Source organism: Trematomus bernacchii, unplaced genomic scaffold, assembly GCF_902827165.1.
Source record: "Trematomus bernacchii unplaced genomic scaffold, fTreBer1.1, whole genome shotgun sequence".
Taxonomy (NCBI): domain Eukaryota; kingdom Metazoa; phylum Chordata; class Actinopteri; order Perciformes; family Nototheniidae; genus Trematomus; species Trematomus bernacchii.
Genome location: NW_022987678.1, coordinates 42,584 through 56,261, shown reverse-complemented (window position 1 = coordinate 56,261; position 13,678 = coordinate 42,584). Strand labels below are relative to the sequence as shown.

Genomic DNA, 13,678 nt, shown 5'->3' with positions numbered 1-13,678 from the left:
CAGTCTATGGTTTTAACCTTAAAATAATCCACATTTCCTCAAAGGGTTTTCTTTGAAACTGGTTGAGGACAGGCCAGCTTTATGCAGAGTTATTATGGGATGTTTCCTGTTTTTCAAATCAGGCCTAAGTGCTGATGTTGCCAGAGGCTTTGAGGATGAAAAATACATACACAAAGAAACCTTTTAGAGCAACAAGAAGCTGGAGGAGGATGTTTGGGAGTTTGAATGTGGCAAAATTATAAATTATAAAATATTAAAAATGTATAATATATAATGGAAAGTTTAGATTTAAGTGGAAATAAGGGTGATGATGGTCAGACTGAGCACAGAAACTATCATTATGCAGCTGTTCTTATGATCCTCTGCTGCCCTCTGCTGGAGATCAGGAGCATTTCTGTAACAACCTGTTAACATGTTGTTTTATTTATATTAAAGAGGACATATTATGATAATTTTCAGGTTCAAATATCAAGAAGCTGACACCGAGCACATGCACAATCCTGTTATATTCACACAAATAAAACCATGCAGGGCTTTTCACAAGAATACATGTGTCTGGTGTTGAGAACAGACTGGTTTCTGCTGAATGAACACATGACATTAAAGAGTCCTCTCCTGCTGATGTTCAGGTGTATATCAGTATGTAGTGTCTCCACTTTAAAGAGTCCTCTCCTGCTGAAGTTCAGGTGTATATCAGTATGTAGTATCTCTACTTTAAAGAGTCCTCTCCTGCTGAAGTTCAGGTGTATATCAGTATGTAGTGTCTCTACTTTAAAGAGTCCTCTCCTGCTGATGTTCAGGTGTATATCAGTATGTAGTGTCTCTACTTTAAAGAGTCCTCTCCTGCTGATGTTCAGGTGTATATCAGTATGTAGTGTCTCTACTTTAAAGAGTCCTCTCCTGCTGATGTTCTGGTGTATATCAGTATTTAGTGTCTACTTTAAAGAGTCCTCTCCTGCTGATGTTCAGGTGTATATCAGTATGTAGTGTCTCTACTTTAAAGAGTCCTCTCCTGCTGATGTTCAGGTGTATATCAGTATGTAGTGTCTCTACTTTAAAGAGTCCTCTCCTGCTGATGTTCAGGTGTATATCAGTATGTTGTGTCTCTACTTTAAAGAGTCCCGTGCAGAACCGTGCAGAGTGATGTACACGTAGTAATATAGAATATACTTTATATATAACAGCAGGAGGTGGATATCAATATACCTTAATATATAAATGAATATGCAGTGATAACAAAAGGCAGTGTTGTTGATCAGTGGAGTCACTAGTGAAACTGTGTACTTTAAGAACACACCTGATGTTTAGAGAATGTCATATTAGGAAAAAACATACCAATAAATACATCTGCACTCTTGTAAGGCTAATAGATCACTTTATTTAGTAAAGTACAAAACAGTCAAATGTAATGAAGAAAAAGCAATACTCCATTGAATTATATTAAAGAAAAGACTGTAATAAAAAAGCCAGAATCCACTTTACAAAACCTTCATTATGCCCACACTGTAAGTATTAAGAATACAGTAAATCTCCAACATGTCTGCCCCTGTCTCACGACCCACCTCTAGAGGGACTCACATGTTTTGCTGTCCTCTCACTTTGATGCTATTAAGCCAAACAAAGCAAAAACCTGGTCAATATAAATCTTATTATAACTCTGCTCGCTTTGCCTTTGTAATATGGTTATAACAATTGTGCCATAGTTTAAAATACAGCATTAAACTATTATTTTTTGGGTTTGTTGACGGTGGCGTAGAGGAGGCTGGGATCAGCGGAGGCAGCAGAGGAAGAAGAGGGAGCTCTCACAGTGCTGTAGGTCACTTCACCATCTTCATCATCATCATCATGAGCCTGCAGGGAAAGAAAAGGGATTATACAGAAAGGAGTTCTGAAAGTCCTGCTTTTTGCTGCCATTAAACAACTTAAAGGGGTCCTCTCCTGCTGATGTTCAATATCAGTATGTAGTGTCTCTACTTTAAAGAGTCCTCTCCTGCTGATGTTCAATATCAGTATGTAGTGTCTCTACTTTAAAGAGTCCTCTCCTGCTGATGTTCAATATCAGTATGTAGTGTCTCTACTTTAAAGAGTCCTCTCCTGCTGATGTTCAATATCCGTCTGTAGGGTCTCTTCTTTAAAGAGTCCTCTCCTGCTGATGTTCAATATCAGTATGTAGTGTGTCAACTTTAAAGAGTCCTCTCCTGCTGATGTCCAGGTGTATATCAGTATGTAGTGTCTCTACTTTAAAGAGTTCTCTCCTGCTGATGTTCAGGTGTATATCAGTATGTAGTGCCTCTACTTTAAAGAGTCCTCTCCTGCTGATGTTCAGGTGTATATCAGTATGTAGTGTCTCTACTTTAAAGAGTCCTCTCCTGCTGATGTTCAGGTGTATATCAGTATGTAGTGTCTCTACTTTAAAGAGTCCTCTCCTGCTGATGTTCAGGTGTATATCAGTATGTAGTGTCTCTACTTTAAAGAGTCCTCTCCTGCTGATGTTCAGGTGTATATCAGTATGTAGTGCCTCTACTTTAAAGAGTCATCTCCTGCTGATGTTCAGGTGTATATCAGTATGTAGTGCCTCTACTTTAAAGAGTCCTCTCCTGCTGATGTTCAGGTGTATCAGTGTGTGTGTGTGTGTGTGTGTGTGTGTGTGTGTGTGTGTGTGTGTGTGTGTGTGTGTGTGTGTGTGTGTGTGTGTGTGTGTGTGTGTGTGTGTGTGTGTGTGTGTGTGTGTGTGTGTGTGTGTGTGTGTGTGTGGGTGGGTGGGTGGGTGGGTGGGTGTGGGTGTGCCGCCGCCGGCTGTCAGTGGCGGAGTCGGTCACTCTGTGATCCGCTCCGTCACAATGCCATCAGTGTAATCAATGAGAAATCTTACCCTGGCTTTCCTGCTGCTCTTCCTGGTGTAGCTGATGGAGGCGTAGGAAACACCATCTTCAGGGTCAGCCTGCACAAATAAAATGTACATCTGCTATGTAACATGCAGCGTTAAAGTGACCTACTATTATTCCCATTTCATTGAATTCTAGTTGCTGTATAGGTTTCATCGTATTCAACATCCATGCATTGTAATCAATGGCAACAGAGCAAAGACAATACTGCCATTATTATAACTTTAACCCTGTGGTCATTTTGAGACTGTTGTGTGTGTTGAAAAAAGTGAATAATACAATATTTAAACTCACCACGTTGTCATCGGTCTGGGTTTCATTCCCTAAATAGAATAAAAAAAGAAAGTTGGTTTTAGCTTCAACATTTAAAATCCATGTTGATCAAAAGCTTCTTGTTTATAAAGTATATGTCAAGGGGTGAACTCGGAGACATGAACCCAAATGCACAACTCAGACTCAGACTCAGATGGTTTAAAAAATAAAGTACTTTACTGGATATTTCACAGTAACAAAATAGAGAACACAAAATCACTCTTTCGAGGAAAACTAAATACTACCATAAGGAGCTTGAAACAAAACAACAGACATGGATCAGGCTTGAAAGTACGCTGGTATGTCGAGTCATGAGAGAAGACGAACTGGCACAGGACAGGTGGAGACTAAGACCATATATACACACAAGGTAAGGGGCACAGGAGGAAACAATCAGGGCGGGGTAGACAATCACAAACGCAGGAGACACATAGGGGCGGGGAACACAGTGACCTGAAACGAGAGGGAGAATTACTTTTCAAAATAAAACAGGAAGGCACATGACAAAGGCACAGGACAAAGGGACATGACAAAGGGCATGACAAAGGGCATGACAAAGGGACATGACAAAGGGACATGACAAAGGGACATTTAAAGAATAAACTTTAAAATGATCTTTCGAGACATGACAGTATAATGTGTGAATGTCCTCACCTTGAGTCCTCTTCCGTCTGAGGACAGCCACAGTGATTATTGTGAGTGCTGCAACACCCACTATCACTACGATGATCCACCACCACCAACCTGGAAGAGAGAAGTTACAAGAGTTACATATACTCAGAGGTTTTTATATCCTTATCTTTAACATCTGGATGAACAACTTGTATTTTGGCTACGTTTATTTTCTAACTGTTGATATGTCTGTTCTTTCACTACCTGGATGTTTCCCGTCTTGTTCTGATGTAGTTGTCATTTCATCATTACCTTAACAAATACAATAGAAAAATCATAGAATTCTCTTATAGTAAAACTTTAGATACAAATAATATATATTGTGTAACATCCACATGTGTTTTTAAACAGTTGATCTTAACCTCACCTGGGGGCTGAGGGGGGCTGAAGGTGAACAGCTGTTTTTCTTCATTGTTAGTGTACATCACCTGACATTTAAACAACCCACGATAGATTGGCTTCTCCTTTGAAGAGCTAGAAAATGTAACGGCAGCTGAGCAGTAGGTCCATGATGTCTGAATGTCTCTGTTATCTTTAACCACATTTTGATCCCCATACAGCCACTCTACTGTGTGTCTACACCATCCATATGACAACACAGAGCAGCGCAACGTCACCTCATCAGTGTCCCGATGCTCAGTCACTGAAGATAGAGATATTGTGAGAGAAAGACAACAAGAGTAACATTCACTTCATCCCTGTAATCATTATTATTGTAATGTTTCAATAAATTGTTTCAACAAGACTGTTATGATGTAAATACTCACTGGTAACAACAGACAGATAAACCCGAGAGGTTTGACCTTGTTGTCGTCCTGGTCTGATCTGTCTGCAGGTGTAATAACCAGCATCCTCCTCTGTGACCTTCTTTATAACCAGAGAACATTTCTCTGTTACTCTCAGTCTGTCTGATTTACCTTTGGCTTCGTTGAGAATCTGCCCGCCTTCAAACAGCGTCACTGCTGGTGTGTTTAGTGCATAATAGAAGAGCCAGGAAGTACTGTCACACTTATCCTGATCATGTATCACATTGTCACAAGGCAAAGTGACTTCATCTCCAGCTCTGACAGTCAAGTAGGAAGGTTTCCCATTTGCTGCTGTTGAAAAACACAGACAGAGTTCACTAAAGTCACCACGTTGCAAACACAACTCATCATTCTCAGTTAAAGGAACAGTACGTAGTAAAGTACCATTAGTGATATTAAAGCTGTTTTATTTAAAGTGTGTTCTCTGCATCCTCACCTGTAAAGTGGAGCAGCAGCATCAGGAATGAAGACATTATGATCCTTCTGAATTCAGACATCGTGCTTCTCTCTCGGTCTCTGGCTCTCGACTGTCAGAGTCTCTGACCGGCTGCTTCTTTATTTCTCTTCTGAGAACTGAAGAAGTGTTTCTGAGGATGTGGTTAACATCAGCAGCAGCAGAGCTCTGGAGGTGTTACCCTCTGATGCTGACCAGATAAGAGCAACAAGCAGAACAATGCAGAGTGATGTACACGTAGTAATATAGAATATATATACGTTATATATAACAGCAGGAGGTGGATATCAATATGCTTTAATGTTCAAATTATGAATATGCAGTGATAACAAAAGGCAGTGTTGTTGATCAGTGGAGTCACTAGTGAAACTGTGTACTTTAAGAACACACCTGATGTTTAGAGAATGTCATATTAGGAAAAAACATACCAATAAATACATCTGCACTCTTGTAAGGCTAATATATCACTTTATTTAGTAAAGTACAAAACAGTCAAATGTACTGAAGAAAAAGCAATACTCCATTAAATTATATTAAAGAAAATACAGTAATAAAAAAGCCAGAATCCACTTTACAAAACCTTCATTATGCCCACACTGTAAGTATAAAGAATACAGTAAATCTCCAACATGTCTGCCCCTGTCTCACGACCCACCTCTAGAGGGACTCACATGTTTTGCTGTACTCTCACTTAGATGCTATTAAGCCAAACAAAGCAAAAACCTGGTCAATATAAATCTTATTGTAACTCTGCTCGCTTTGCCTTTGTAATATGGTTATAACAATTGTGCCATAGTTTAAAATACAGCATTAAACTGTATTATTTTTTGGGTTTGTTGACGGTGGCGTAGAGGAGGCTGGAATGAGTGGAGGCAGCAGAGGAAGAGGAGGGAGCTCTCACAGTGCTGTAGGTCACTTCACCATCTTCATCATCATCATGAGCCTGCAGGGAAAGAAAATTGATTATGCATAAAGGAGTTCTGAAAGTCCTGCTTTTTGCTGTCATTAAACAACTTAAAGGGGCCCTATCCTGCTGATGTTCAATATCAGTATGTAGTGTCTCTACTTTAAAGAGTCCTCTCCTGCTGATGTTCAATATGAGTATGTAGTGTCTCTACTTTAAAGAGTCCTTTCCTGCTGATGTTCAATATCAGTATGTAGTGTGTCTACTTTAAAGAGTCCTCTCCTGCTGATGTTCAGGTGTATATCAGTATTCAGTGTCTCTACTTTAAAGAGTCCTCTCCTGCTGATGTTCAGGTGTATATCAGTATTCAGTGTCTCTACTTTAAAGAGTCCTCTCCTGCTGATGTTCAGGTGTATATCAGTATGTAGTGTCTCTACCTTAAAGAGTCCTCTCCTGCTGATGTTCAGCTGTATATCAGTATGTAGTGTCTCTACTTTAAAGAGTCCTCTCCTGCTGATGTTCAATATCAGTATGTACAGTAGTGTCTCTACTTTAAAGAGTCCTCTCCTGCTGATGTTCAATATCCGTCTGTAGTGTCTCTACTTTAAAGAGTCCTCTCCTGCTGATGTTCAGGTGTATATCAGTATGAATTGTCTCTACTTTAAAGAGTCCTCTCCTGCTGATGTTCAATATCAGTATGTACAGTAGTGTCTCTACTTTAAAGAGTCCTCTCCTACTGATGTTCAATATCAGTATGTAGTGTCTCTACTTTAAAGAGTCCTCTCCTGCTGATGTTCAGGTGTATATCAGTATGTACTGTCTCTACTTTAAAGAGTCCTCTCCTGCTGATGTTCAGGTGTATATCAGTATGTAGTGTCTCTACTTTAAAGAGTCGTCTCCTGCTGATGTTCAGGTGTATATCAGTATGTAGTGTCTCTACTTTAAAGAGTCCTCTCCTGCTGATGTTCAGCTGTATATCAGTATGAATTGTCTCTAGTTTAAAGAGTCCTCTCCTGCTGATGTTCAGCTGTATATCAGTATGTAGTGTCTCTACTTTAAAGAGTCCTTTCCTGCTGATGTTCAGGTGTATATCAGTATGTAGTGTCTCTACTTTAAATAGTCCTCTCCTGCTGATGTTCAGGTGTATATCAGTATGGAGTGTCTCTACTTTAAAGAGTGCTCTCCTGCTGATGTTCAGGTGTATATCAGTATGTAGTGTCTCTACTTTAAAGAGTCGTCTCCTGCTGATGTTCAGGTGTATATCAGTATGTAGTGTCTCTACTTTAAAGAGTCCTCTCCTGCTGATGTTCAGGTGTATATCAGTATGTAGTGTCTCTACTTTAAAGAGTCCTCTCCTGCTGATGTTCAGGTGTATATCAGTATGTAGTGTCTCTACCTTAAAGAGTCCTCTCCTGCTGATGTTCAGCTGTATATCAGTATGTAGTGTCTCTACTTTAAAGAGTCCTCTCCTGCTGATGTTCAATATCAGTATGTACAGTAGTGTCTCTACTTTAAAGAGTCCTCTCCTGCTGATGTTCAATATCCGTCTGTAGTGTCTCTACTTTAAAGAGTCCTCTCCTGCTGCTGTTCAATATCCGTCTGTAGTGTCTCTACTTTAAAGAGTCCTCTCCTACTGATGTTCAATATCAGTATGTAGCAGCGACGTGCAGTCAGTGGAGGCAGGGGAGGCAGAGCCTCCCCTGTCATACTCCAATATAACGGAAAAACAACTAAAGAAAAACGAAATAATAATAATAATAAAATGTCTCCACTGATCTGTGTTGTAAGTGTGATTTATGTATGATTCTAATCGCTTTTTACAGTCAAAATCAGCAAATTTGCCGAGCTCCGCTACGGGAGCGATGACAAGTGAGGCAGGCACGTGCTCTGCCTCTCGTAAGCCCACAGTAACTTGCTGGAGCACAGGCACTAATTTAGCGCGGGCACTTATTTTGTGAGCGCGCTCAAGCCGCCAGTTACTGTGGGCTGAGTTGAGGCACAGATGAGCTCTGCCTCACCTCAGAATGCGTCACCCCACAGAAACTGGCTGGAAAGCGGGCCCTAAGCGCATGCCTGTTACCATCTCACTGTAGGTCACCAATGTAATGTATGTAGATCCCTTTATTACATTTATCTTCGCCATCCATAGTCTCTAAATAACTTATTTCACGTATATATGATATTTAGTTCCGCTGGTCTCAACGGCAATGAAAATGCACCAGGGGAGGCAGCCATAACCTCTGCCGCACTGAAGGGGGCGCACGTGAGCCCACAGGTTCTTGTTGCTACTGTAATTCTACGCAGAGACGGTAGACGTAACCATAGATATATATAAACACATGTAAAAACATGTTTATATATATCTATGGACGTAACAACAAACTAGACTTTTGAAACTACAGGAAGATAAGGAGGACTTTTACAAAAAAGTAATAGAGATTGTTGTCCAGAAGGATAGCATGGACTTCATCTTCAAGTCAAGGTAAGACCACATTTGTAATGAAAATGGGATCTTACTAAGAAAGAACAATCCAATATTTAGATTTTGGGTATCCTTTTGTTGAACGGTCTGTTTAAAATGAATCGAAGCATCAGACTAAAAAAGCTTTTGAAAATAACCGAATATTTTGATTAAGGTCAAAATATAATATTTGTAAATCTGACTCAGTGAGTCAGTGCCTCACCAGCCATGAACCTCACCGCACGTCACTGGTATGTAGTGTCTCTACTTTAAAGAGTCCTCTCCTGCTGATGTTCAGGTGTATATCAGTATTCAGTGTCTCTACTTTAAAGAGTCCTCTCCTGCTGATGTTCAGGTGTATATCAGTATGTAGTGTCTCTACTTTAAAGAGTCCTCTCCTGCTGATGTTCAGGTGTATATCAGTATGTAGTGTCTCTACTTTAAAGAGTCCTCTCCTGCTGATGTTCAGGTGTATATCAGTATGTAGTGTCTCTACTTTAAAGAGTCCTCTCCTGCTGATGTTCAGGTGTATATCAGTATGTAGTGTCTCTACTTTAAAGAGTCCTCTCCTGCTGATGTTCAGGTGTATATCAGTATGAAGTGTCTCTACTTTAAAGTGTCTGGAGGGAACACAGGGATTTTTGCCTTTGCAGAACATTTACATGCACTAAAATCTATATGCGTAGATTCTAAATCATATCAATAGTTTCTTCATTTATTTCGTCATGCAAGTATCGTGTACTTTAGATTATTGCATGTTTAAATTTTAGACTCACAAGCGTGCACTCATGGTCGCGCTACTGAAACGGGAGGGGAAGGGTTAAACCTTAACGGAAGAGAGCAGGAAATGGTGTGTGTGTGTGTGTGTGTGTGTGTGTGTGTGTGTGTATATGTATATGTGTGTGTGTGTGTGTGTGTGTGTGTGTGTGTGTGTGTGTGTGTGTGTGTGTGTGTGTGTGTGTGTGTGTGTGTGTGTGTGTGTGTGTGTGTGTGTGTGTGTGTGTGTGTGTGTGTGTGTGTGTGTGTGTGTGTGCTTGTCGTCAGTGGCGGAGTCGATCACTCTGTGATCCGCTCCGTCACAACGTCATCAGTGTAATCAATGAGAAATCTTACCCTGGCTTTCCTGCTGCTCTTCCAGGTGTAGCTGATGGAGGCGTAGGAAGCACCATCTTCAGGATCAGCCTACACAAATAAAATGTATTATTATTGTTGCAGTGAAGAAAAAATAACATTTGCTACTGTATGTAACATGCAGCGTTAAAGTGACCTACTATTATTCCCATTTCATTGAATTCTAGTTGCTGTATAGGTTTCATCGTATTCAACATCCATGCATTGTAATCAATGGCAACAGAGCAAAGAAAATACTGCCATTATTATACCTTTAACCCTGTGGTCCTTTTGAGACTGTTGTGTGTGTTGAAAAAAAAGTAAATAATATAATATTTAAACTCACCACGTTGTCATCGGTCTGGGTTTCATTCCCTAAACAGAATAAAAAAGAAAGTTGGTTTTAGCTTCAACATTTAAAATCCATGTTTATCAAAAGCTTCTTGTTTATAAAGTATATGTCAAGGGGTGAACTCAGAGGCATGAACCCAAATGCACAACTCAGACTCAGACTCAGATGGTTTCAAAAATAAAGTACTTTACTGGATATTTCACAGTAACAAAATAGAGAACACAAAATCACTCTTTCGAGGAAAACTAAATACTACCATAAGGAGCTTGAAACAAAACAACAGACGTGGATCAGGCTTGAAAGTACGCTGGTATGTCGAGTCATGAGAGAAGACGAACTGGCACAGGACAGGTGGAGACTAAGACCATTTATAAAACGGACAAGTCAAATCAAGCAATCTGATTGGTTCTTAGCCGTGATATACTGAGCGTATACCACGGGTAGAATTGTAAGTTACTTTTCACAACAAGTCAGTATCCCTCCGCGTCTGAGATAAACAGTATACAGTTGGGCTGAAAAGCAAACTGCTTGCAGTTTGCTTTTCAAACTGGAACAAGAAAACAGCGGAGAAGTAACGGGGCAGAAACCCTCCTTTTTACGCAGCGGTCCAGACATAGACATCAAACGGCAAAAACATATTCAGTGTGCAGTTCCTTTGGCATTAGGGCAGGGATATTTAGATACTTTCCAAGGTTTGACATCATGAATTGCGCTACTTTTAAAGCAAGCAACGATGTTTTCAAATCTGTAATCAAAAAGGTCCGCAAAAACATTTAAGATTAACTTCGACCTCCGGGGTGGCCTTACTATGGAGGAGTGGATTGAGGAGTGCGAGTGCCTATCTCCAGAACAAAAAGCACCTAAACGACATGTAGAGCTACGTGAAGAGCAGGTAGTAGACCAACTGGAAAAGTACCACCATTCAAAAGCTTTCTGATGCAGGTCTTGAAACAAAGCAGAGAAATGATGACCGTTAGTGGCCACAGGTGCGAAAGCTCTCTCCAGAGCTACTGGAAGCCCAATCTCGGGGACCGGAGAAAGTGGAGCAATATTCTCGCCACGCCAAGCAACAGCCTAGAACAACCTCAGCCTATACAAGTAACCACGTAAGCCATGCTACTGATGCTGGACAGTTTTTCAGTGGGTGCACAATAAACGGCAACATACACATTAATGTAAATAAATAGCCAAATAATGGATCAACGCTCTCTGTCTAATATGTTCGCTAGCTGTTGTTAGTGTTGTTGCATAGCAACCACCTCGCACTATGTTTCGTGCAGAAGGCAACGGAGGGACTATTTTGTTTTGAACATCATTATTTACTAATAACAACTATTTAAATTAGAGTGTGTATTTTTCTTTCATATTGCCACACTTGGTAACCGTTTTATAAAAGCTAAGGGGGTTGTCGACCCTCCGCTTCGCGTCGGGCCGAACCACGCCCCTTAACTGTGATATAATGGCCATATATCACGGCCTGTCGTGAGCTATTGCTTAAATATACACACAAGGTAAGGGGCACAGGGGGAAACAATCAGGGCGGGGTAGACAATCACAAATGCAGGAGACACATAGGGACGGGGAGCACAGTGACCTGAAACAAGAGGGAGAATAACTTTTCAAAATAAAACAGGAAGGCACAGGACAAAGGGACATGACAAAGGCACATGACAAAGGGACATGACAAAGGGACATGACAAAGGGACATGACAAAAGGACATGACAAAACTAATTTAAAGAATACAACTTTAAAATGATCTTTCGAGACATGACAGTATAATGTGTGAATGTCCTCACCTTGAGTCCTCTTCCGTCTGATGACAGCCACAGTGATTATTGTGAGTGCTGCAACACCCACAGTCACAACGATGATCCACCACCACCAACCTGGAAGAGAGAAGTTAGAAGAGTTACATATACTCAGAGGTTTGTATCTCCTTATCTTTAACATCTGGATGAACAACTTGTATTTTGGCTACGTTTATTTTCTAACTGTTAATATCTCTGTTCTTTCACTACCTGGATGTTTCCCGTCTTGTTCTGATTGATTGTTGTTGTTTTCAGATGCAGTTTTGGTCGTCTCTTCTGATGAGCTCATTGTCTCTTGTTCTGATGTAGTTGTCATTTCATCATTACCTTAACAAATACAATAGAAAAATCATAGAATTCTCTTATAGTAAAACTTTAGATACAAATAATATATATTGTGTAACATCCACATGTGTTTTTAAACAGTTGATCATAACCTCACCTGGGGGCTGAGGGGGGCTGAAGGTGAACAGCTGTTTTATTTCATTGTAAGTGTACATCACCTGACATTTAAACAACCCACGATAGATTGGCTTCTCCTTTGAAGAGCTAGAAAATGTAACAGCAGCTGAGCAGTCAGTCCGTGATGTCTGAATGTCTCTGTTATCTTTAACCACATTTTGATCCTCATACAGCCACTCTACTGTGTGTATACACCGTCCATATGACAACACAGAGCAGTTCAACGTCACCTCATCATTGTCCTGATGCTCAGTCACTGAAGATAGAGATATTGTGAGAGAAAGACAACAAGAGTAACATTAACTTCATCCCTGTAATCATTATTATTGTAATGTTACAAGAAATGGTTTCAACAAGACTGTTATGATGTAAATACTCACTGGTAACAACAGACAGATAAACCCAAGAGGTTGGACCTTGTTGTTTTCCTGATCTGAACTGTCTGCAGAGGTAAAGACCAGCATCCTCCTCTGTGACCTTCTTTATAACCAGAGAACATTTCTCTGTTACTCTCAGTCTGTCTGATTTAGCTTTGGCTTCGTTGAGAATCGTCCCGCCTTCAAACAGCGTCACTGCTGGTGTGTTTGGTGCATAACTGACGTACCAGGTAGTACTGTCACACTTATCCTGATCATGTATCACATTTGTAAAAGGCAAAGTGACTTCATCTCCAGCTCTGACAATGCGAGAGTAATGTTTCATTTCTGCAGCTGTTGGAGAAAAGAGTGATGATCTTTTTAGATACGGACGCTTTTCTAATTCCTCTCTATGTGGGTTTGAGTATCCAAGAGTTCACTAAAGTCACCACGTTACAAACACAACTCATCATTCTCAGTTAAAGGAACAGTACGTAGTAAAGCACCGTTAGTGATATTAAAGCTGTTTTATTTAAAGTGTGTTTTCTGCATCCTCACCTGGAAAGTGGAGCAGCAGCATCAGGAATGAAGACATTATGATCCTTCTGAATTCAGACATCGTGCTTCTCTCTCGGTCTCTGGCTCTCGACTGTCAGAGTCTCTGACCGGCTGCTTCTTTCTTTCTCTTCTGAGAACTGAAGAAGTGTTTCTGTGAGGATGTGGTTAATAACAGCAGCAGCAGAGCTCTGGAGGTGTTACCCTCTGATGCCGACCAGATAAGGTAAGAGCAACAAGCAGAACAATGCAGAGTGATGTACACGTAGTAATATAGAATATATATACTTTATATATAACAACAGGAGGTGGATATGAATATACCTTAATGTATAAATGAATATGCAGTGATAACAAAAGGCAGTGTTGTTGATCAGTGGAGTCACTAGTGAAACTGTGTACTTTAAGAACACACCTGATGTTTAGAGAATGTCATATTAGGAAAAACCATACCAATAAATACATCTGCACTCTTGTAAGGCTAATAGATCACTTTATTTAGTAAAGTACAAAACAGTCAAATGTACTGAAGAAAAAGCA

General features: G+C 40.3%; 1 protein-coding gene across 3 annotated transcripts; it reads right to left on the bottom strand.

The window, feature by feature from the left end:
• Positions 1-1,415: 1,415 nt before the first annotated feature.
• Positions 1,416-13,249, bottom strand: LOC117487638. 3 transcript variants are annotated; one of them, XM_034136272.1, is made up of 8 exons: positions 13,142-13,249; positions 12,608-12,937; positions 12,208-12,483; positions 11,976-12,092; positions 11,754-11,843; positions 9,951-9,979; positions 2,873-2,941; positions 1,416-1,851 (listed from the first exon to the last, which is right to left on the bottom strand). In XM_034136272.1, the coding sequence occupies exons 1-8, from the start codon at positions 13,200-13,202 to the stop codon at positions 1,726-1,728; spliced, it is 1,098 nt and encodes a 365-aa protein (XP_033992163.1). In that variant the 5' UTR covers positions 13,203-13,249; the 3' UTR covers positions 1,416-1,725. The 3 variants fall into 3 exon arrangements, with proteins under 3 accessions (XP_033992163.1, XP_033992165.1, XP_033992164.1); XM_034136274.1 differs by lacking the exons at positions 9,951-9,979; positions 11,754-11,843; positions 11,976-12,092; positions 12,208-12,483 and adding exons at positions 3,180-3,208; positions 3,852-3,941; positions 4,074-4,121; positions 4,237-4,527; XM_034136273.1 differs by lacking the exons at positions 1,416-1,851; positions 2,873-2,941 and adding exons at positions 5,599-6,072; positions 9,608-9,676.
• Between the last annotated feature and the right edge of the window lie 429 nt (positions 13,250-13,678).

Coding starts and splice junctions, on each gene's coding strand:
- LOC117487638 (XM_034136272.1), bottom strand. CDS start 13,202: ATGTCTGAATTCAGAAGGATCATAATGTCTTCATTCCTGATGCTGCTG. Junction 9,980..11,753: donor CAGACGGAAGAGGACTCAAG/GTGAGGACATTC, acceptor TATTCTGTTTAG/GGAATGAAACCCAGACCGAT. Junction 1,852..2,872: donor AGAGCAGCAGGAAAGCCAGG/GTAAGATTTCTC, acceptor CTTTCCCTGCAG/GCTCATGATGATGATGATGA.